General features: G+C 41.6%; 1 protein-coding gene across 7 annotated transcripts; it reads left to right on the forward strand.

Annotated features, from left to right (window-relative positions):
• Nucleotides 1-387: 387 nt before the first annotated feature.
• On the forward strand, nucleotides 388-24,199 carry LOC112229740 (mothers against decapentaplegic homolog 4). Of its 7 annotated transcripts, none has more exons than XM_024395748.2 (12): nucleotides 388-488; nucleotides 4,970-5,210; nucleotides 11,092-11,266; nucleotides 12,127-12,150; nucleotides 12,848-13,090; nucleotides 13,451-13,678; nucleotides 13,968-14,090; nucleotides 15,730-15,783; nucleotides 17,421-17,604; nucleotides 17,932-18,100; nucleotides 18,237-18,375; nucleotides 20,012-24,199. In XM_024395748.2, the coding sequence occupies exons 2-12, from the start codon at nucleotides 4,974-4,976 to the stop codon at nucleotides 20,221-20,223; spliced, it is 1,788 nt and encodes a 595-aa protein (XP_024251516.2). In that variant the 5' UTR covers nucleotides 388-488; nucleotides 4,970-4,973; the 3' UTR covers nucleotides 20,224-24,199. The 7 variants fall into 7 exon arrangements, with proteins under 7 accessions (XP_024251516.2, XP_042165997.1, XP_042165995.1 ...); XM_042310063.1 differs by lacking the exon at nucleotides 388-488 and adding an exon at nucleotides 501-720 and having other exon boundaries at nucleotides 13,451-13,624; XM_042310061.1 differs by lacking the exon at nucleotides 388-488 and adding an exon at nucleotides 501-720 and having other exon boundaries at nucleotides 12,869-13,090.
• The last annotated feature ends 710 nt before the right edge of the window (nucleotides 24,200-24,909 follow it).

A 24,909-nucleotide genomic window follows, 5' to 3' on the forward strand; every position in this document is an offset into this window, starting at 1 on the left:
AAGTTATCCCACTCCTTTATATAGAGTTGTGTGACTGGATTGTAATCACTTTAGATCAAATGTATTACTGAAAACAGGTGTTTTTAAATTGAATACTAATTTACTAATTGCCCTATTCATCACCATGGTTCCTTAAACCTTTAAACCTGATGTTAACAAATTAGAGCCAATGTGGCGCTAAGTAATCGGGATTTAAGAAACAATACAATAGTCATCAAATTTGGGGTGGGGTGTAGGCCTATTTGTAGTAGCCTACAACACCAGTCATTAGTAGGACTGACAAAGTGGACTCGGGGAGGGGGTGAGTGGGTTAGGCATAGGGGCGTGGTAATCTCCGCGGCGCCACTTTAAAAAAACAGTCGCGTTGATATGTCAATCTTGACGCGACCCAGACAGACCTCCACCCGGGCCTTCCCGTGAGAGCCGCATCACTATTGGCTGAGAGCCGCCATCCCTTTGAGACTGGAGGCCGCATTGGCTGGGGCTCGGTGAGACACTCACGCGCAAGATAGCTACTCTCTTTTGTTATTGTACCGAGCGCGAGGAGAGGTTTGGGGGAGCTAGCAGGATGCACGAGCGGAGACAGAGAGGCTGATATCGATAGGGATAGAAACAGATAGCCCAGGAGGGGAGGAAGGGAATTCGGAATACTAGCTACCTCAGTTTCAACACATTCACCACTACTTCTCTTCTAATCCCTCAATACACTCTGGTTGACGTGTAAGTATAGTCAATTTATCAAATTATGCGGTTTCTCGTCACGCGATCTCTCTAATCTCCAAGCAGACCAAATACAGTAAGAGACCGAGGGGGAGATTTCTGGACCAGACTGGCAAAATAGCTTGATTACTCGCTAGTTTTATCAACCAGACATATGTCTGGGGAGTGTGTCTGTCTGTCTTCGGTTTTATGATATGCTTGTTTTAGCTGCTTTTATTTCGAATGATTTGGTCCTGCAGTGATTTCACTGGCTGCATGACTGTGTAGTCTGCGCTGTCGATGTTTTTTCGAAAAGGTAGTTGATATGACATTTTGCCCTCTATCTTCTCAACGTCTAATGTTCTATTCAAAGATGCTACTAGATGTAGCACTGTAATTAGTTACACTGTAGTTCCTTCTTTCGGATGATTCGATTGATACAACGTTGCAAGCGTTTTATCATCCCTACCGGGATTTCTTAAAATGTTGACTGTAGCCTAGACTTGGTGACGTGATATGACCAAATATGGTGTGGCAGTGTTTGCTTCTCCGCGGAAGATCCTCGTAAAGGGAATGTATGGCTTGAAAATTGGTCAGATTGAGATATAATAATGCATTGTAAGGGTCACCCAAGAAGATCAACAATGCTGTGTTTTAGTTGTAGCATATTTTTTTGTCATGTAAGGATCCTTTCCATTCCCTGAGATTAGCCTATAGTCATGTGCAGAAACCGACACATACATTCACCTGCCAGTTTATTAGGTACACCCATCTAGTACCGGGTTGGACCCCCCTTTGCCTCCAGGACAGCATTAATTATTTGGGGCATGAATTCTACAAGGTGTCACAAACATTTCACAGGGATGTTGGTCCATGCTAATGTGATGGCATCACACAGTTGCTGCAGATTGGATGGCAGTACATTCATGCTGCCAACAGCCCGTTCCATCTCATCCCAGATGCTCTATTGGGTTTGGTCAGCAACAATGTTCAGATGCGCCGTGGCGTTCAGTCGTTGCTCAATTGGTCTCAAGGGACCTAACGTTACCCACAACAGTATACCACCGCCAACAGCCTGTACTGTTGACATCAGGCAGTATGGGGCCATAGACTCATGCTGCTTACGCCAAATCCTGATTCTGTCATCAGCATGACGCAACAGCAACTGGGATTTGTCGGATCAGCCAATGTTATTCCACTTCTCAATTGTCCAGTGTTGGTGATCGTGTGCTCACTGGAGCCTCTTCTTGTTTTTAGATGCTTTTAATGTAACGTGGTGTGGTCGCTTGCTGCAATAACCCATCCGTGACAAGGATCGACGAGTTGTGTGTTCTGACATGCCGTTCTGCACACCACTGTTGTACTACACAGTTATTTATCTGTTTGTGGCCTGCCTGTTAACTTACACAATTCTTGCCATTCTCCTTTGACCTCTCTCGTCAACGAGCTGTTTTCGCCCACAGGACTGCCGCTGACTGGATGGTTATTATAATTTTTTCACCATTCTCAGTAAACCCTAGACATTGTCATGGGTGAAAAACCCAGGAGGGCGTCCGTTTCTGAGATACTGGATCCGGTGCACCTGGCACCGACAATCATACCACTTTCAAAGCCGCTTAAGTCACTTGTTTTGCTCGTTCTAATGGTCAATCAAACAGTAACTGGATGCCTGTCTGCCTGCATTATATAGCAAGCCACAGCCACATGACTCATTGTCTGTAGGAGCAATCAATTTTTGTGAACGGGGTGGTGTAGCTAATATACTGTCCAGTGAGTGTACATCTTCAGTTGGCAAACCTTATTTGGGCAGTAGGGGCCTATATATTGTAAGCATTGCTGGATCGGTAATGATATTGGCAGAATCAGCTGTTTTATGAGGGACATGTCAGAATGCTCACTACTTGCTACATAACAGCAGACTCTGTAGTGTAGGCCATACTATTATGTTATAATAGCTTTACTACTAGGGTCTAAAGATGCACATTAAATGTAACCCCAACCGCATGCTATACATTTAGGCCTATAAGTGGACCTTAACCGTGCTCTTGCTCATGTTGTTATTAAAATATTACATTTGAATAAAATATTACCTTCAAAATGGGTGAAGCCCTGAGAGAGTACAGGAATAGTGTGTAGAACAGAATTGCAATCATTCATTCATTCATTGTTGAAGTGTTAATTTGCTAGTTATATATCTATTAATTGTGAGGTAGGCCCTAGTTTAGTACAAATCTATCATATACCCACAGAATGACATCTCTACTCCAGACTATCATTCTTTTCTCAGACTGCCCTTATTGTTGGTCACCTGTTGCATGGATTCACGTCTGAATTCTTGAATTTTGATTTATGATTTAGAGCCTGTCTAAAGCTTGGTTTATAGTCGGCCTGAGGACAGGTTGATCGACAGTCGTTAGACCTACTGTAAACCATCGTAGCTTTCTTATCAGCTGAGTCTTTTCCCCTTTACACAGAGCCCCCAAATCCTCTCTTTTCATAATATCATAATATCTCTATTGGAGCATTGACTTCACAGTAACACTGGCTTAGTCCAATATAACCCCCTGCCCCTAGATATTTATCATATTGGTTCAGTGTAAGAGGACAGACACACCAGGTTTTTTGATGGTGACATGCACCATTCCCTATGACTGCTTTGAAAAAAGGACTATCAAAGGAATGCTATCCTGCTCTAGATAAGCTTTAGACTACAACACCAACTCAGTAGGCCAGGCCTATACAGTATATCCTGAATAACGAAGACACACATCACTTGCTATAAGTAGGACTTGCTGTTTTTTGATGTGACTCATGTTATGGTAACTGAGTTTGTCTTTTTATGGCTGTTCTATGTTGAAGAAGCTGTGTCAATGAATTTCCTGAGTGTACACACACTGGTAGCCTGTGACTTTCTCCCACAGCTTGAGGCCATGTTGTTGTGCGAGGATGTTTCCAAACTGACAGATATTAAGATAATGAGAGGAGGGAGAACATGGAGTCACTTCCAGTCAGCTTAGCCACGTAGATGTTAACAGGTTATGATAGATACGTCATTGCAGAATTATTTTAGCTCTTGCACGTATTAACAGAGCAAGGCGGCAGTTTTGCCATGGATTTCCTAATAGTGACATTTTGGGGTTATTGGCCTAACAATAGAGAAATTGGCTTACGTAATATGAAGAGTAGGTGCAGATAGTACCACCCTGTTTCACTCAGTTTGAAGCGTTTTTTTTCTCTCTCTTTCATTTTGTGCCTCCTGAACTCGACCCTGGTAGTGGAGGTATGTTGATTAGTGAGTATGGGGGGCTCAATTGAATTCAATTCACATTGCACTAGTAGCACAAACATGTTTTCCACTTTTGTCAAATGAAACTGTAGAATGGTTAAATGCAGGCTATTTTAAAGTACCAGGTAGATTCCCCTCACAGGCAGGTGACTCCAGGCGAGGCTAGGGTTGCCAAGTTGGATCAAGCTCAGTCTGGGAGATTATAGTTGTTAGCATGTATTTTGTGCATAAGAGTGCATTATCCATGGCTCATGAGATATTATAAATGTGATTATAATGCATTATGAATAGTGTATTCATAGGAAGCCTTTTAACATTTTTCACATCTCAGTCAACGACATTACTATAATCTCCCAAAATAGCTTTATACCCCAAGATTCAATTCTTGGAGACTCTCTGGTCGAGACCAGCCGGGAGGGTTGGCAATGGCAACCTGTGCAGGGGCAGCAGCTTGTAAGCAAAGACACTGCATCAGAATCAACATTGAAGAAGCACATTTTATTGAATGCAACCCTGGGACTCTTTCTAGAGGAGATGGAGGGAAGCCAGTTGGAACGCTTAAATTAATTTGTTGATACTGAGTGTTATCCGCTGCAGACTAACAATGCCAGTAAAGAATGATGACACACACACACACAAGCAAGTCGTAACAATTCAAAGCACAAGCCTTGATACACAACTTCACTCCCTTTTGTGTGTGTGTGACTGTGTGCGCCAATGGTGTGCACTCATGTCTGTGCTCATGAATGCAGTATGTATGGGTTATGAATGGGTTATTAAGTCCTTATGTGGGACACTATTTTCAATTGTATGCTATAACAGTATCACAATGTTGTCATAAACATAACATAACTGAATGTCAAGTGTCAAGACAGTGTCAGTTTGCATGCACCTGAACCTTTATGACAAGCGCTATGACATATGTTGAGGGTTATCATTATGCCAACCACTGACCTCTCCGTTCCTTCCTCCCTCCCTCTGCAGTATCATGTCGGTGAATGCCCCCAGCAGCAATGACGCCTGCCTGAGCATCGTGCACAGCCTCATGTGCCACCGGCAGGGCGGCGAGAATGAGGGCTTCGCCAAGCGCGCCATCGAGAGCCTGGTGAAGAAGCTGAAGGAGAAGAAGGACGAGCTGGACTCGCTCATCACCGCCATCACCACCAATGGAGTGCACCCCAGCAAGTGTGTGACCATCCAGAGGACCCTAGACGGTCGCCTGCAAGTGGGTCATAAAGTAGTAAAAAGACACAATGAAAATATCACCCCAAGTCTTTCTCTGTGATATAGGTCTGTACAGTGTACACATGCACTACTTACATGTCTCTGTGTGCTATAGATGACCCATCTGTAGGTGTCCATATACATTAATGAATACTCTATATATAATTTATAATACAGACATTTTCATAGTGCAAAAGTATTGTCCAAAGTCTATAGTATAAATTATATATTGTGTATTCATTCATGTATATGGACACCTGCAGATGGGTCACCTATAGCATACAGAGAGACACCTATAGCACAGTTAAGAGCATTGGACCAGTAACCGAAAGGTCTCTGGCTTGAATCCCAGAGCCGACTAGGTGAGAAATGTGCCGATGTGCCCTTGAGGAATGCACGTAACCCTGATTGATCATGTACGTCATCTACTAAATGACTCAAATGCACATGTAATGTCACAGAGAAAGACTTGGGACAAAATTTTCATAGTGCAAGAGCATTGTGAAAAGTGCCAAAAATAGCGTAAACCTCGTAGTCTTGCAGTGTGATTTAATTTGACAACTGTGCGATATGAGGAGGCGATTATTTGACTACACTTTAGTAAACGGAGAAATACATTGACAACTTTTGAATGTCATGCCACATCATATGTAGCCTAGTGTGAAACCTCTCAATACGTTTTTCCTTGCAGCTGTTGCCCTGGTTTTCTCTTTTGAGAGTTGGGCCCAGGTTTCTGTCAAGCACTTGCTGTCAAACACATGTGGGAGGTATTGTACTGAAAGACATAAGAAATGTTTAATGACGATAGGCTACATGGAATGTATAAATCTTTGCCTCGATACAGCTAAATGCTAAACTCTTTCATAGATTTTCCCTGGAAACAGTGTTGGCTAATGCTACAAGGCAATAGTCAAATGAGGAGTTGCTAGTTTATGCGGATGCTATGAGGTTTCAGTGACTTAAGCCTGGCTAATGGTGGCTAATGCTGCAAATTTACTAGGCAGCAGACTGTACTCACTGAGGCTAACACTATAGAGTTACTGACAGTGGAAGATCTCACTGCTTATAGTAAATGCTAAACGTGTTAGCCAACAGCCAGGTTTTGCTTATGGGGCTAGTGCTATAGTAGTGAAACAAAGGGATACTTGCTAATAGTAGCTAACACCTCAGTATTGCTAAGGATAATCCTATCTCCAATGTTGGTTGAGGGTGTTTGGTTATTGGTGATGATAAAAAAATATGAAACTTGTGTTTAACAGTTGAAGCCTGAATTATGGTGGCCAGTACAACAGTCAAGTTTTGCATGGGGAGAGAGAGAACGTTTTAGGGAGTTCCCAATGAACCCCCACCCATCCCCCTGAAGAGGGAGGGGGAGAAAGAGCGGGAGGGAGTAGAGGGCTGGAGGGGCTGTTAGAGTTGTTTTGTCTGAGACACAGGAAAGGGACCGGGCTAATCTGAGGCCGTCTGTTTTGAGTGTGTGTATATATACTGTATGTATGTGTGCGCGCAGTGGATCTAGAGAGAGGGAATTAATTCAATATGCCCTGGCAGAATAAATCCTAACTGCTGAGTGAAGACATGTCTCACCTTCTGTGACCTTCTCCCCAACAAGAGGGGGAGGGAGAGAGCGAGAGAGAGAGGGGGGCTGTATAGACATAGCTGTAGACTAGATCAGGCTTCAAATGTCTAAGGACTTTGCTCACAGTCACATGTAGATCCATATCCTCTCTTTCTGTCACCCACCCTTCCGTTCTGTCTCGCTTTACTACATTAGACTTAGTGCAGGTTGCAAATTATATATTGACTCTTGGAGGTGGCCTGAAAAGTTCTCTATCAAAACAATTATAAACTGGGTGTTGAATGCTGATTGGAATGCTGAATGCTGATTGGGTGACAGCCGTGGTACATCAGACCGGGTATGACAAAACATTTGTTTTTCCTACTCTAATTACGTTGGTAACCAGTTTATAATAGCAATAAGGCACCTTGGGGGTTTGTGGTATGTAGCCAATATACCACGGCTAAGGGCTGTGGCCAGGCACTCCGCTTTGCATCGTGCATAATAACAGCCCTTAGCCATGGTATATTGGCCATATACCACACCCACCAGGCCTTATTGCTTAATTAGACTACCATGGGAGTGCTCACGGTAATATACACTACCGTTCATAAGTTTGGGGTCACACAGAAAGAGGACAAGTACATTAGAGTGTCTAGTTTGATAAACAGACGCCTCACAAGTCCTCAACTGGCAGCTTCATTAAATAGTACCAGCAAAACACCAGTCTTAACGTCAACAGTGAAGACTCCGGGATGCTGGCATTCTAGGCAACTGTCCTCTTGCTCAGTTGTGCACCGGGGCCTCCCACTCCTATTTCTATTCAGGTTAGAGCCAGTTTGCGCTGTACTGTGAAGGGAGAAGTGAAGGGACATCTTCAGTTTCTTGGCAATTTCTCGCATGGAATAGCCTTAATTTCTCAGATGGAATAGCCTTCATTTCTCAGAACAAGAAAAGACTGACGAGTTTCAGAAGAAAGTTTTGTTTCTGTCTATTTTGAGCCCACAAATGCTGATGCTCCAGATACTCAACTAGTCTGAAGAAGGAGAGTTGTATTGCTTCTTTAATCAGAACAACAGTTTTCAGCTATGCTAACATAATTGCAAAGGGTTTTCTAATGATCAATTTGCCTTTTAAAATGATTAACTTGGATTAGCTAACACAACGTGCCATTGGAACATACAGTTGAAGTCGGAAGTTTACATACTCCTTAGCCAAATACATTTAAACTAAGTTTTCCACAATTCCTGACATTTAATCCTAGTAAAAATTCCCTGTTTTAGGTCAGTTCGAATCATCACTTTATTTTGAGAATGTGAAATGTCAGAATAATAGTAGAGAGAATAATTTATTTCAGCTTTTATTTCTTTCATCACATTCCCAGTGGGTCAGAAGTTTACATACACTCAATTAGTATTTGGTAGCATTGCCTTTAAATTGTTTAACTTGGGTCAAACGTTTTGGGTAGACTTCCACAAGCTTCCCACAATAAGTTGGGTGAATGTTGGCCCATTCCTCCTGACAGAGCTGGTGTAACGGTGTCAGGTTTGTAGGCCTCCTTACCCGCACACACTTTTTCAGTTCTTCCCCCAATTTTTTTATAGGATTGAGGTCAGGGCTTTGTGATGGCCACTCTAATACGTTGACTGTTGTCCTTATTTTGCCACAACTTTGGAAGTATGCTTGGGGTCATTGTCCATTTGGAAGACCCATTTGCAACCAAGCTTTAACTTCCTGACTGATATCTTGATGTTGCTTCAATATATCCACATAATTTTCCCACCTCATGATGCCATCTATTTTGTGAAGTGCCCCAGTCCCTCCTGCAGCAAAGCACCCCCACAACATGATGCTGCCACCCCCGTGCTTCACGGTTGGGATGGTGTTCTTCGGCTTGCAAGCCTCCCCTTTTTTCCTCCAAACATAACGATGGTCATTATGGCCAAACAGTTCTATTTTTGTTTCATCAGACCAGAGGACATTTCTCCAAAAAGTACTTTCTTTGTCCCCATGTGGGGTTGCAGACCGTAGTCTGGATTTTTTATGGCGGTTTTGGAGCAGTGGATTCTTCCTTATTGAGCGGCCTTTCAGGTTATGTCGATATAGGACTCGTTTTTACTGTGGATATAGATACTTTTGTACCCGTTTCCTCCTTTTGTACCCGTTTCCTCCAGCATCTTCATAAGGTCCTTTGCTGTTGTTCTGGGGTAGATTTGAGTACATTCATCTCTAGGAGACAGAACGCGTCTCCTTCCTGAGCGGTATGACAGCTGCGTTGTCCCATGGTGTTTGTACTTGCATACCTTTTTGTACAGATGAACGTGGTACCTTCAGGTGTTTGGAAATTGCTCCCAAGGATGAGCCAGACTTGTGGAGGTCTTGGCTGATTTCTTTTGATTTTCCCATGATGTCAAGCATAGAGGCACTGAGTTTGAAGGTAGGCCTTGAAATACATCCACAGGTACACCTCCAATTGACTCAAATGATGTCAATTAGCCTATCAGAAGCTTCAAAATCCATGACATCATTTTCTGGAATTTTCCAAGCTGGTTAAAGGCACAGTCAACTTAGTGTATGCAAACCTCTGACCCACTAGAATTGTGATACAGTGAATTATAAGTGAAATAATCTGTCTGTAAACAATTGTTGGAAAAATGACTTGTCATGCACAAAGTAGATGTCCTAACCGACTTGCCAAAACTATAGTTTGTTAACAAGAAATGTGTGGAGTGGTTGAAAAAACAAGTTTTAATGACTCCAACCTAAGTGTATGTAAACTTCTTACTTCAACTGTATATTTCACTGGTCTTCCCCAAAGCCAACACTTCCTTTGGCCGTCTTTCCTTCCAGTTTTCTGCTGCCAATGACTGGAACAAATTGCAAATATCACTGAAGCTGGCGTCTTATATCTCTGTCTCTAACTTTAAGCATCAGCTGTCAGAGCAGCTTACCGATCATTATACCTGTACACAGCCAATCTGTAAATAGCACACCCAACTACCTACCTCATCCCCATATTGTTCTTTATCCTCTTGCTCTTTTGCACCCCAGTATCTCTACTTGCACATCATCATCTGCACATCTATCACTCCAGTGTTATGCTAAATTGTAAATATTTTACCTCTATGGCCTATTTATTGCCTTACCTCCCTACTCTTCTACATTTGCACACACTGTACATAGATTTTCCTAATGTGTTATTGAGTGTACGTTTGTTAATGTGTAACTCTGGGTTGTTTTTCTCACACTGATTTTCTTTATCTTAGCCAGGTCGCAGTTGTAAATGAGAACTTGTTCTCAACCTGCCTACATGGTTAAATAAAGGTAAAATAAAAAAGCAGCCGACAAGTGCTCTGCATATGTGGGAAATCCTTCAAGACTGTTGGAAAAGCATTCCAGGTGAAGCTGGTTGAGAGAATGCCAACCATGTGCAAAGCTGTCATCAAGGCAAAGGGAGGCTACTTTAATGAATCTAAAATCTAACATATATTTAGATTTTTTAAATACTTTTTTGGTTACTACATGATTCCATATGTGTTCTTTCATAGTTTTGATGTCTTCACTATTATTCTACAATATAGAACATCTTAAAAATAAAGAAAAACCCTTGAATGAGTAGGTGTGTCCAAACTTTTGATTGGTACTGTGTATGTAATATATATATGTATGTATATATATATATATATTCTTTTTCAGTTTTTTTCTCCATTTTTTTATGCTTAGAGGTGTCCTAAAAAAATTTAAGCAAATTGCTAAATTACATCTTAAAACAATTCCATATGTTAGCTTTGTACTTTGTTCGCTGGTTGAAAAGCTTAATTACAACTGGGGTTGGAGCGAAACCTACAGCAGGGTAGGTAGTTCTCCAGTAACAGGGTTGGAGACCCCTGCCCTAGAGCCTACCCCACTTCCCCCTTCAAAGTAGGAGGATGCATATGCAAATTAAAGATGACTGGTCATTGGTAAGAATAATCAGATTGTGATGTCATGATGTGGGCAAAAAAACTCCACCCCATCTGAAAAGGTTTAAATTCAAGGCATAAAAAAAAGGACATTATCATAATTTCAACCTCATAGTGTAGAAATATCATTAGAAAAAGTAAAATCCCGTTTTTGACTTAAGATAAACTCATGTACTAATTTTGATTGATTAGGGCCATGTATCTCTATGTATCTCTAACACTTTCTCGCCCACCCTCTCTCTCTCACCCCCTCTCTTTCTCTCTCCCCCCTCTCACCCCCTCTCTTTCTCTCGCCCCCTCTCACCCCTCTCTTTCTCTCGCCCCCCTCTCTCAATCTTTTTTCTTTCTCTCTTTATCTCCAGGTTGCAGGGAGGAAAGGCTTCCCCCATGTGATTTACGCTCGACTATGGCGCTGGCCAGACCTGCACAAGAATGAGCTAAAGCACGTCAAATTCTGCCAATACGCTTTTGACCTCAAATATGACAATGTGTGTGTCAACCCCTACCACTATGAGAGAGTGGTTTCTCCCGGCATTGGTAGGTCTGCTCAACAGCTTAAAGGGATAGTTCACCATATATCGCGTAATGTCTAATGGTACAGGTGTTTCTGATATGTAAATACTATGTTTCCTGTTATAACGTTCCAAAAATTAAAGTCTGCAGAAAAACAATATGCACATTTTCCCACTAGAGATGTTTCAGTCAAATTGACTTTCTGTGGATAAAAAACTGTGCGTGATGATGTAATGCACCAAACATTTTTTTTAAAAGTTTCCATTGCATTTTCAGTACTACTGATGGTTTTCTCCCAAAGAAGTTGCGTAATAGTAATCTAATGCGCCTGCTCTGGTCTTGGTACATGTGCTCTAGCCATCAGCTCACAGATACAGTCAAGGTTAGGTTACCTACATGATGAGATTATTATGGATAAGGGCAAGATTTTAGATTTGTCAAACGGCAGCCAAGCATCGATCATAATGTAACCAGAATTAGACCCTGAATATTTATTGGAAAAGCACCTCCCTGTGAAGTTCATCATCACTTATTTCATGTGTTGCCTAACAAACTGCAAGCTTTCCCGAGTTGTATTGGGAAGACCAACCAACATATCATTGCGTGACTCCCAAGTTTACTTTGATATGATGGTTATTATATCAAGGCGTTTTCACTGCCATTTCTCACGAAATACATTTTACTGACACAGAAAGATTGTTGCTGCTTCCGTCAGGCCTGTCATGACATTTTTATCCAACATGTACTTTACTCACATAAAATGGTTTATGTGAAGGATATTTTGACTTCACCACAATGTAACTTAACTACAAATGATAAGCATTATCTGTCTCTTATTCTCTCCTTTCTTTCTTTGCCCCTCTTTCTTTTGTTCTCTTTCAAAGTTGGTCTCAGTCTTCAAAATACAGGTGAGTGCCCTATCACAGCACTAACGAACTTACTGCAGGCATGTTAAGTATAACAGTATTATACTTTGCTGATGATATCAGATGACCAAACATTCCTCTTTCCTTTCATTCCTATACCCTTCTCACACTACTGAGCCTAGCTGCACTGTGCTGGTCTGGTTAAGCATCCACCATAGTTGCTGGAAAGGACAATGTGAAAAAAAAAATATCCAAGCCAGTACTCAACGGTTCGACTTGGCACAATAGTGTGAAAAGAGTACTATTGAGGTTCGCTCGTGCCTCACTGGCCTGGATGCCAGACTGTTTCTGCATTAATCAATTCTTTATAGTTTCATAGACAAAAATGACTTGCATTCATTACAAAGCATTGAACTTAATGTTTTATAATTGCTTAAATGCGTTCACAATGCATTACACACAGGTGGTAATACTGTAAAACAGGTTTTAAACCTGTTAATACAGATGGCTAATTAATTGCACACATGGTTCATGTTATTCTTATGCTAAAATGTTTATTCTACTGAGCCATTTACTTCATGGTCGTATTATAATCTTCAATTATTTCTTATTATAGTTGCATTGATGAGATGGAACCTGCAAGTTAGCATTTCGTTGGACGGTGTATACCATGTGTATCCCCTACATACGCCTAATAAAACTTGAAACTAATGACAATGTTATACCATGTTGTTGGTAGCCCTCTCCCTCTCTCCTCTAGGCCCCCCTGGGAGGTTGATCAAAGAGGAGTACATTCATGACTGTATCCAGATGGATATGCCACTAGGCATGTCCCCATCGGACCACCCCCACCCAGGGGCCCTCAAGCTACCGCCTCCCGACCACTACGGCCAGCCCCTCCCGCCTCTGCAGCTCCCGCCGGAACCGCAGTGCGCCCCTCCGCCCATCACCCTCTACCCCAACATGCCCCTCTCGCCCACAGGTAAAACCGATAGTTGTTTAATGAATGGAGGGAGTTATACGCACATCCAACATAATAACGGGAACTAGACAAAAATAAGTTCCAATACATAGAGAAACATTGAATATCCGCTCCTGTTTTGCTGCTCCCTAAGGTGATATTTTAATAAAGCTTAGGGGATTGTTTGGTAGGTGTCACCAAAGATGTCCACAATGGTTATATTTTTGTTTCTAAGGGTGTTACTACGTAATCCCGTTATATGACATTTGTTTATCGACTTCTGCCTACCTATTGATATTGAAAACAACCTGGTAGCTCTTCTTGTGTGTCTCTCTCTCTCTCTCTCTCTCTGTCTCTCTTTCTGTCTTCCTCTCTCTCTAGTGCCCGGCTCTATGCTGCCTCTCCAGGGAGGTCACAGTGAGGGGCTCCTACAGATCGCCTCTCCGCAGGGTCAGGTCATGACCCCTATAACCCCCACGCCGCCCCCCTCCACCCCAACACACGGGCTACCACATGGGCCACAACACACCCCCCAGCCACCCCAGCTCCCGTCTGGTCAGAATGGATACAACAGCTCCAAACACACACAGACACAGGCTGCGTTCCACAGTTAGTACTGCCATATGGTTCACACACACACACACACACACACACACACACACACACACACACACACACACACACACACACACACACACACACACACACACACACACACACACACACACACACACACACAAGCACTCAGGGAGCAATACACAATTAATTTCAATGGCATGATGGATCATCATATTTAGAAAGTGTAAAAATAAATCAAAATATTAGTAAAAATGCTAAATGGTGGTTTGCTAGATTGATGTGCATGTTATTAACTTGTATTTATTTTGGGGGAATTCAGCAACTTGGACAGGCAGCAGCACAGCATCCTACACTCCTGTAGGACCCCAACAACAGAATGGGCGTGGCCACCAACAGCCTCCTCTCCACCATCCAACCCACTTCTGTAAGTTAGGCAGTTACAGTAAGTTATAGTATGCAAGCACAAAGTGTGTCCGTATTTCTTCTGAGGTGGGGTTTTTTGGGGGATATTGTTAGGAAAAGTTAGGGCTGGGTGTTATGGCCAAAATATCATATCTTGGTATTTTTTACATTTTGGACAGTATTTTATGTTGGATAAAAAATATAATAAAAGTTTAAATAATAAAAGTTTAAATTTGCTTTCTGAGTAGTGTGTGACCATAGGGTGGCAACACGTACATTCTAAGTGATTTCAATGGGTCTTTCTCCATTCTGATTGTTTTATACTGTTCAATTCAACTTCAACCAAAAACAATTGATACATTTTTGCATTTCCTGCACTCATTTGGGATCATTTCTGCACTGCCACAAAGGGCTGCATGATATAAGCAAACAATCTAGGCCTTATTTTTCACCAAATGTTGAAATTGCGGTTTGACTGGCGTTTTAGAGCAAAACACTTTGGTGAACTGTTGGAATCATTGAAATAGAAGGATTATTCCAATTATATTGTTAAAATATAATAGTGGGCACTTTGAATACAGTGTTTCACATGACAACAAATGAAAATGCCAGGGAGGAGTTATTGTGACAGGGTAGGAACCAAAGTGTTGTTAAGTGTTTCCTAGGGGACCCTATACTCTTTGGTAACATTTAATGTTTTCTCATAGCTACTTCATGTAGCTAACATATTCATGCTTCGCATATTCTTCTTTGATTTAGAAGATATTGTTGACTCAATAAATGTGTTTGTTAGGTAGCTAGCTAACTAAGTTGACTGAGAACATATTCTCATTTACAGCAACAACCTGGGGAATAGTTACAGGGGAGAGAAAGGGGGATGAATGAGCCATTTAGAAGCTGGGGATGATTTTATGGCCAGATTGGGAATTCAGCCAAGATACCAGTGTTAACACCCTTACTCTTACGATAAGTGCCATGGGATCTTTAGTGACCACAGAGAGTCAGGACACCTCTGAAAGACAGCACCATACACAGGGCAATGTCCCCAATCACTGCCCTGGGGCATTGAGATATTTTTTTAGACCAAAGAAAGGAATGCCTCCTACTGGCCCTCCAACATCACTTCTAGCAGCATTTGGTCTCCCATCCAGGGACCGACCAGGACCAACCCTACTTAGCTTCAGAGGCAACCATGCAGTGGGATGCAAGGTGGTATGCTGATTAGCATTAGCGGCTAACGCGATTTAGGCCTAACTTGCTAAGAAAAGAAGAAACACAAACTAATATTGTAATTATAGAACGCTAGTGGATTTCTATTAAGAAGCAAAGTGAAAACAGCATCGTTGTCATCAACAATGTTGCTTGTGCTGCATTGACCTTGCAGACTCAATGCATGTGACAGGGGGCGGGGCTAGGTCTGTGTGGGAAGTGGCATGGTGAGAGTGGCGAAATATTACTCAAGTATCGGAGTAAATTGTAAAAATGTAAGTTACACATGGCATATCACTTTCAACAAAACAAACATTTAATACCGTTATAGAAGGTCAAGTAAAAACCCAAATCACTCCAGGCATCAATAACGGTGTATCGTAAAATATGGTACACTGCCCAGCCCTAGGAATAGTATATGTTTGGTAACCTGTGTCGTAATCTACATCTGTTATTTGTTCACCTTTTAGGGTCTCAGCATCATGGCTCGGCTTCATTTCCTCCCCCTGTGTCCAATCATCCAGGTAAGACAACACATACACACGTGATGTTGGAGGGCCAGTATTCAGACCTGTTGAATCATTTCGTTACGTTATAGCCTTATTCTGAAATTGATTTAAATAAATGTATTCCCTCATCAATCTACACACCATACCCCATAATGACAAAGCAAAAACAGGTTTTAGATTTTTTTTTTGCAAATGTATTAAAAATAATAAACAGAAATACCTTATTTACATAAGTATTCAGACCCTTTGCTATAAGCCTCGAAATTGAGCTCAGGTACATCCTGTTTCCATTGATCATCCTTGAGATGTTTCTACAACTTGATTGGAGTCCACCTGTGGTAAATGGAATTAATTGGACATGATTTGGAAAGGAACACACCTATCTAGATAAGGTCCCACAGTTGACAGTGCATGTCAGATAAAAAACCCAGCCATGAGGTCGAAGGAATTGTCAATAAAGCTCAGAGACAGGATTGTGTCGATGCACAAATCTGGGGAAAGGTACAAAAAATGTCTGCAGCAATGGAGGTCCCCAAGAACACATTGGCCTCCATCATTCTTAAATGGAAGAAGTTTGGAACCACCAAGACTCTTCCGAAAGCTGGCTGCCCACACCAAACTGAGCGATCGGGGGAGATGGGTCTTGGTCAGGGTGGTGACCAAAAACCTGATGGTCCCTCTGACAGAGCTCCAGAGTTCCTCTGTAAGGTTGGGAGAACCTTCCGGAAGGACAACCATCTCTGCAGCACTCCACCAATCAAGCCTTTTTGGTGGAGTGGACAAACGGAATCCACTTCTCAGTAAAAGGCACATGACAGCTGGCTTGGAGTTTGCCAAAAGCACCTAAAGGACTCTCAGACCATGAGAAACAAGATTCTCTGGTCTGATGAAACCAAGATTGAACTATTTGGCTTGAATGCCAAGCGTCACATCTGGAGGAAACCTGGCACCATCCCTATGGTGAAGTATGGTGGTGGCAGCATCATCTGTGGGAATGTTTTTCAGCGGCAGGGACTGGGAGACAAGTCAGGATCGAGGGAAAGATGAACGGAGCAAAGTACAGAGAGATCCTTGATGAAACCTTGCTCCAGAGCGCTCAGGACCTCAGACTAGGGGGCAGCTTCACCTTCTAACAAACAGGACAATGAACCTAAGCACACAACCAAGACAACACAGGAGTGGCTTCGGGAGAACCCTCAAACATCTTTGGAGAGACCTGAAAATAGCTATGCAGCGATGCTCCCCATTCAACCTGACAGAGCTTGAGGGGAACTGCAGAGAAGAATGGGAGAAACTCACCAAATACAGGTGTGCCAAGCTTGTAGCGTCATACACAAGAAACCTCAAGACTGTAATCACTGTCAAAGGTGCTTCAACAAAGTACTGATTAAAGGGTCTGAATGCTTATGTAAATGTGATATTTAATTTTTACATTTTTTGTAAATTTGCAAACATTTCTAAAAACCTGTTTTTGCTTTGTCATTATGGGGTATTGTGTGTAGACTGACAAGGGGAAAAAACAATTGAATACATTTTAGAATAAGGCTATAACTTAACAAAATGTGTAAAAAGTCAAAGGGTTGAATTCTTTCCAAATGCACTGTATATAGATGCACAAACACTCTGCTATCCACATCTTTGTCTGTGTGCAGGACCAGAGTTCTGGTGCTCCATCTCCTACTTTGAGATGGATGTCCAGGTGGGGGAGATGTTCAAGGTGCCGGCCAGCTGCCCGGTGGTGACGGTGGACGGCTACGTGGACCCCTCAGGGGGCGACCGCTTCTGTCTGGGCCAGCTCAGCAACGTCCACCGCACCGACTCCAGCGAAAGAGCCAGGTCTGTGCTCCTCTAATGCCATCTCTATATCAATAAGCATGCTAGTTCTTACCTTGCCACAAATGTCTATTTTGTATGTTTTTATATGTGTCTGTATTCTTTTGGCTCAGAAATGTTGATTGGTATATCTATGCCTTTTTGCAAACTATGAATAGGTGTATATCTCTCGTTCATAATCATGCCATGCCTTGTCTCTTTCTGTTTGTACCAGTGGCAGAAGACCCACTCTAGCAAAATGCAACTTCTTTTATTGACTGAAATATAACACTTTAATACAACTTATATTCACTTGTACTCATCATCTTCATCTCTCCCTCTCTCTCACAGGTTGCACATAGGTAAAGGAGTGCAGCTGGAGTGTCGTGGCGAGGGAGATGTGTGGATGCGCTGTATGAGCGACCACGCCGTGTTCGTGCAGAGCTACTACCTGGACCGAGAGGCAGGCAGAGCACCAGGCGACGCAGTACACAAGATCTACCCCGGCGCCTACATCAAGGTGAGGAACACAATGACTTTCGTCTGTTCTCTTTGCAGTTGTTTGACCTCTTGATAACCTCTTCCTATAGGAATTTCACTGGACACTGATGACTCTCTGTAGGTGTTCTGAAATCAGACTGTTCTCTCCCCTGTAGGTGTTTGACCTGAGACAGTGTCACAGGCAGATGCAGCAGCAAGCAGCTACAGCGCAGGCAGCAGCAGCAGCTCAGGCTGCCGCCGTGGCCGGCAACATCCCCGGGCCAGGCAGTGTTGGAGGCATTGCCCCTGCAGTCAGTAAGTACAATGTACAGTGTATGAGATATGCACAGCCTTAGTGCCTTTTATTTACATTTTTCCATTAGGCTATTGTGAATTTATAACCTCTGTTGAATGACAATGGGTCCAAGTATTGACCCCTGTTGGACACCACTGACTATACCAAACATTAGGAACACCTTCCTAATATGGAGTTGCACCCGCAACTGGTGGACCATTCTTTATACACAAGGGAAACTGTTGAGCGTGAAAAACCCATCAGCGTTGCAGTTCTTGAGAAACCGGTGAGCCTGGCACCTACTACCTCGTTCAAGGGCACTTAAAACTCTTGTCTTGCCCGTTCACCCTTTGAATGGCACACATACACAATCCATGTCTCAATTGTTTCAAGGCTTAAAAATCCTTCTTTAACATGTCTCCTCCCCTTCATCTAGTCTGATTTGAAGTGGATTTAACAAGTGACATCAATAAGGGATCATAGCTTTCACCTGGATTTACCTGGTCAGTCTATCTCTTAATATTTTGTATACTCAGTGTATACCTCATAGGGATGGGCACGATTATTCAAATATTTCAATATCCAAACAGATGTTAGTGTTTGATTACTTGAGAGAGTATACATTTTTTAAAATTCAAAATATATAGACTCATTTTAACTATGAAGGCTTTCTCAATTAAATACATTTATATGTGACATTGCTACACAGAAGGATATACCATGACATTTTCAATTCTTAATTTTATAAAACCTCCGACTTTTGAATGTAGTTTTTATGACGTGCGCCCCATAAAAAGGCATACCTTATAGCCATACAGGTGACACGTGTAACTTGTTGTTGGCTCTACAGTCAGAGGCTCCATGTGTATCAAGTGAAGTGGGAGATTTCTAACCAATGCAAAATGGAATTACAATTATGAAATTACGTTGACTAAATGAGAAGGCTACAATGATCAACCAACAGGTAGGCTGTTGGTTAATATGAATGAAGATCAGCTCAGCAAAAGAGCCTCAGTTAGCCTTGCTACATTAGCTAGCTGGCTGGCTAACTTAGCTAGCTAGATTCTTTACATTGATTTGATGCAGTCAAAACAGGCACTACCGGATGGTATGATAGGAACCTATGAAAGCAATACGTTTTTCTATCCAGAGCTAGTCGGTTTGGCTACTTTTCTCTCTCCCTCCGTGCCACACAGATTGTCACACACACCAGCCCCTGCTCCTCTTCCGCTCCCCCACCCTACTGCTGAAACAAGCATGCATTCTTAGAAAAAAATGTGCTATCTAGAACCTAAAAGGGTTCTTTGGCTGGCCCCATAGGATAACCATTTGCAGAACCCCATTGGTTCCAGGTAGAACGCTATTGGGTTCCATGTTGAACACTTTCCCCAGAGGGTATACATGGAACCCAAAAGAGTTCTACCTGGAACCAAAAAGGGTTATCCTATGTGGACAGCCGAAGAACCCTTTTGGAAACCTTTTTTCTAAGAGTGTAGCGTAGCGCATCGGCTCCCTCCCGAGTCATGCGAGCAACTCCCCATTGAGGTAAAAAAAATATAAGGGTTTTCTTAAAAAAACATGTATTTTAACTATTATTCTAATAGTGAAATCCTTTCAAATGCCTATCCCTGATACCTCATTTCCTCTTTCTTCCAGGTCTTTCTGCTGCAGCGGGGATAGGTGTAGATGATCTCCGGAGGCTGTGTATTTTGCGGCTGAGCTTTGTGAAGGGTTGGGGGCCCGACTACCCCCGGCAGAGCATCAAACATACCCCCTGTTGGGTGGAGGTACACCTGCACCGGGCTCTGCAGCTGCTGGACGAGGTACTACACACCATGCCCTTGGCCGACCCAGGACCCGCTAACTGAGTGGAAGGAAAGATGACCAGTTAAAAATCCATACTGGGTTAAAAACGTACAATCATACACACACCGATTTCCCCCCTCTTGATGATCCATATAGACCAATACATGCAGATAGAACCACATACAGGCACATGCATGTTTTCTTTCTATTTAATGCACACAATCTAGAGCCACACAAAGCCCCACAAAGGCTAACATCAATCTCTCCGTCACACACAGACACACACTTAAGCAGCCAACAATCACTGCACACTTCTTAACCACTTGTACGGTCTCCCACATGGCCATGCAACCACTAACCAAACCACATGTCTGTGGGCATGCAGACATAACGCTACTGATGTCCTTAACATACTTTCAATATTTTGTGAACATTCATTGTTTTTGCACAGCTCCCACATGCTAAACACGAACACTATAAAGCAGCCCAGACCCCTGAATTACCTTTCATAGAGGTTCTTTATTATAGTATAATCAGGTAACTTTAGTGAATATGTCTACTGAGTAATTTATGTTTATTCGTCTTCTGTTCTCTACAGAAATGGATATGCACTGTAGAAATCTAGGGATGTGTTTCAGAGATGTGTAACATGATATACTTTGGTACTCCTCAAATGCACACACAATCCACACTTTCTTATTTCCTGCTTATACACACACACACACACAGGTCAGAAATCCAGAGATGACCCAAACCCAGGAGGATTAAAGAACTTGACCCAAATAACTCATTAATAAAATGACCTGGTCACACACACATCTCACACAAAAAAAATCAGATGTGGATTCTAAGGTTAACCTAGAAGATTTACAGAGTTTTTGGCAAATCCAGACCAAAACTTGGGTCACAGAACCAAAATGGCTTGGGACCTTGGAAGAACACCAGAGTGATGGAACCAGCGTTCTAATGAACCTAGCCAGCCAACCTTTTGTCATATCTGTGCTTGTGTTGTGTTCTCCTGTGTGTGGATCTCAAATCACATAGTTAGTCATTGTTAACATTGTTAGCTCGTTAGCCCTGTAATAGCACAGGGCACCTTTCTCAAGCTAATTTATTTTCTTACCAAAAGATGGAGAGAAAAAAGCCCAAAAATATCAGCTTTAAAAGTGGTGTTTGTATTTGTGATGAAGCAGTACAGTGTATGTAACCAAACAGTTTGCCATATGGTGGAACTCACCAAAGCCAGAATACCTCATGATAACAGTGTAAACCCACAGTTTGTCTTTCAGCCAAAACCTCAGACTCTCAGCATTTTCTCCTCTTGTAAGTTCCCCCTTACAGCCTCATATCACATTATGCCTGTATCACCAAATCAATATAAAATGGAATATGGAGTGGACCCTCAATGGAGCCTTGGGGAACACCAAGACATAATCCAGGCTGTAATACAGTAGTTGCTCAGATTTAAATTCTTAAATCCCGTGACTCGTGGGAATAATATTTGGAGTAGAGACCCAACACAACGTTTTCAAATGTCATATTAATAGGATGTCCCACTTTTGGATAGAATGATTCATTCTCAGTCAATTTAAGTTAGTCCAGAATAATATCACTTATACAGTGACTTAGGTCACTTTTGATAAACATAAAATGTATCTTCACTTTTTTGCATTCATTTAAATCAGGTACCCTAGTGTTGGTAACAATCAACCTCAAGCCTACTGAAGTGAAGTTATGACTGATGTTCTAACATTGATGTGTGATACGATATGAAAGCTAATCATATAAGACGTAACACATTTTCTACAGTAGTAGAAAGTAGGCTTGGCTTCATGATTTTGGGTTGAAGTGCCTGGACTGAATGCAAACCATCACCCAATCCAGGGACAGGAACATGAGTGCTTTTATTTGCTCCTTCCTGTGCTCTGGTGCATTTGATACCTGTGCCTTTCCGTTCTCCTAGTCAAGCTGTTTAGGAATGTACTTCAGACGCCAGGGTTTATGTCATTCTTAAGTGGGGCCTCTCCAAAGCATGACTATTTACTCCTCCAGTCAGAGTGGGATTTCTACTAAGCCTACATGTTGGCAACAATGGTCAAGGTCAAAAAGGTGTTCTCGCTGTTTTGGGAGAATCTCAATAGCTCTTTTAAAATCTGTAGTTGAAAGAGTCTATTCAACGATTCTATTCAACAATTTTAGTGGTAGTTTATTCAGTAATACTAGAGATTTTGTTGAAAGAGAAGCCTCACTGCAGGGTTGAAAAAGGTGGCTCCGGTTATGTTGAAGATAGAAGTAAGCCTTCATGTAATTGTTGTCATTTAACACAACTGCTTTAAAGTGAACAGCCATTTATACTCACTGTTTGTGATTAGTGCCTTTAGTTTTAGTCAAAGTAGATGATACACCTCACACTGGATTGTAACACACAAACTACACTTTGTCTTCCTTTGTAGATATACAGTACCATTATATACTGGTTGTCATCTCGATAGTTTTATCCCTTCTGTTGAGTGTGTTGGTTGAGGAGGAATGAAAAATAACATAGATCAAGTGTTTGTACATGCCACTGAGTTTTGCTGATCAATTCGGGCAGTGAAGCAATAAGAAGTGAAAGTGTTGAGCTCAACAGCCCCTGAGTTAGATTGAGACCGACATCTAGTGGTTCCCTCAGGTACTGTGTTACAGCCCCATTGTAGGTATTATTACATACCACTTTATTATTGTATCAGGCTGGTATTGGATTAATACTGTTTGACAGTTATACCCCAAATATCCATATAGCCATTGTTGTGTTGTTTAGCCTTACTGAACAATTATGTTACTAAGGTGTCTAATATGAATTGGAAAACTTGCTGCCCCTAGAAACTGCCCATGCACTCCACACACGTTTGTCACAGTTGATTTCATTATTTGTCACTTGGGCTCGGCATGTGTCTGGGAGTGTAATGTATTCAGGGATGAAGAGAGGTTTAAAACTATTGTTGCTCCATCTATGGCTCTGCTTATCGTAGTGCTATATCTCCCCTCAACCAGTGCTTTAACCATTGAGACTAGGGTTGCAAAGCTACCGGTAGTTTTCCAAAGTTACCAGAATCTTCAGTAATTTTGGTAATTAACAGAAAGTCTGTGGCAATTTATCTTAACTTTGGTAATTTATACTTGAATGACTTTTAAAAAATGTATTCATAAATAGTATTCATTTTTTACCTGTGTCCATATTGTCCATGAGTTTCTAGTAGATAGACCATATAATTAAACAGAAAATATCCTAATTAATGAAAAAGCATCTAAACAACAAATGCCATTATTTTCATTTAACTCTGCAACTCTTCCAACTATTGACTTTTTCACAACTGCCACCGATTTGATGCCAAAACATTGACAACAAATACATATTGACATAGTAAAAATAAAACAAGTCTATTTCATGCTGAAACCCTAATACTAAATATCAGTGGTATTCACTAAGTTGATGGTTTATATTTAGGATACTGTTTTACAGCTTTGGCATTCTATTTTATATTTTACCTGTGATAAAGCCACACAGAGTGCCAGAGGTAATTACAGACACCTGTGATAATATGAGGTACCAAAAAGGGCCACTAGATGTATTTTGATAGATTACAGAAAATTCTTGAAAGATACCAACATTCTGGTAGTTTACTGGTAAACTTTGAAAGTTTCCAGTAATATACCCTCCCTTTGCAACCCTAATTGAGACCCATGTCATGTTCCTCTGCATTTGACCACATTCAAACTGATACCTGTCACCAAAGAGAACGTGAGTGAGATGACAGTCACTCAACAGGAATCATACATCATTCCGTACATAAATTATCTATTTCGTTTTAAAACAGAAAATATAATAGACAATATGTTATCAAGTGTGAAATTACTCAATTTGGCTATTTTATGGTATTGTTATTTCTATTATTGTTGTAATTGTAATTATTTTATTGTAAAAAGACATGCTGCTCTTGTAATGTTGACTGTACACCAAAGTGAAATAAAAATACAGCATTGTCATTTTAATACAAACTTTTTTTTGTCTTTTTGACACTGTTTGACTTTTCATGTTCATTTAGTTCCAGTATTCAAGTCCTTAGGGTACAAATTCTGAAATGTTCATCTACAGTGGGAAACATTTGGTAGAGGAAACTGCTCTGAGGCAGAGTTAAAGTTTCTGATAAAAGGAACGTTGCCCCAAGGCAGAGTGAAGGTTTCTGCTAATGTTGCACAGTATGTATGCAAGGCTTCTCCTACAAGACATTTAAAGTATGAGGTTTGATTGCCTTTATACAATAGTCATAAGTGTGTCATATGATCTTCATACCCTTATAAAAGCGGTTTAAGATTGTGATGGATGTTATTCCACAGTTAGTGTAACACTGTTAACCATGTCATTGCATTGTTATATTGGCTTTGCTGCCACTCCAATAATTGTTCTTATCTCACAGAGCCAGACAAATGTCTCTGAATTTACCATAAAAGTAATGTAAAGTCTGGCAGGTGAGATAGCGTTTCCCAAACAAATAGAATTAGTCGTCTCTTCTCACAGTCGCTGTATCTCCGCCACACAGCAGCTTTGAGGAGAGACGATTATTCTAGTGGCCATAGGCTTGCTACTGCTCAGGTTGAACACTGGAAGACATACTTTCTCTATCATACAGTGCCTTCGGAAAGTATTCATACCCGTTGACTTGACATTTTGTTGTTACAGCCTCATCTCTCTACCCCACACATACATT

This window comes from Oncorhynchus tshawytscha, linkage group LG31 (assembly GCF_018296145.1).
Source record: "Oncorhynchus tshawytscha isolate Ot180627B linkage group LG31, Otsh_v2.0, whole genome shotgun sequence".
NCBI classification, from domain to species: domain Eukaryota; kingdom Metazoa; phylum Chordata; class Actinopteri; order Salmoniformes; family Salmonidae; genus Oncorhynchus; species Oncorhynchus tshawytscha.

Excerpts from the sequence above, each read along its gene's own strand:
- LOC112229740 (XM_024395748.2), top strand. The coding sequence starts at position 4,974 with ATGTCGGTGAATGCCCCCAGCAGCAATGACGCCTGCCTGAGCATCGTG. Across the intron at positions 5,211-11,091 it reads CCCTAGACGGTCGCCTGCAA|GTTGCAGGGAGGAAAGGCTT; the intron begins GTGGGTCATAAA and ends CTTTATCTCCAG. Across the intron at positions 17,605-17,931 it reads GACTCCAGCGAAAGAGCCAG|GTTGCACATAGGTAAAGGAG; the intron begins GTCTGTGCTCCT and ends TCTCTCTCACAG.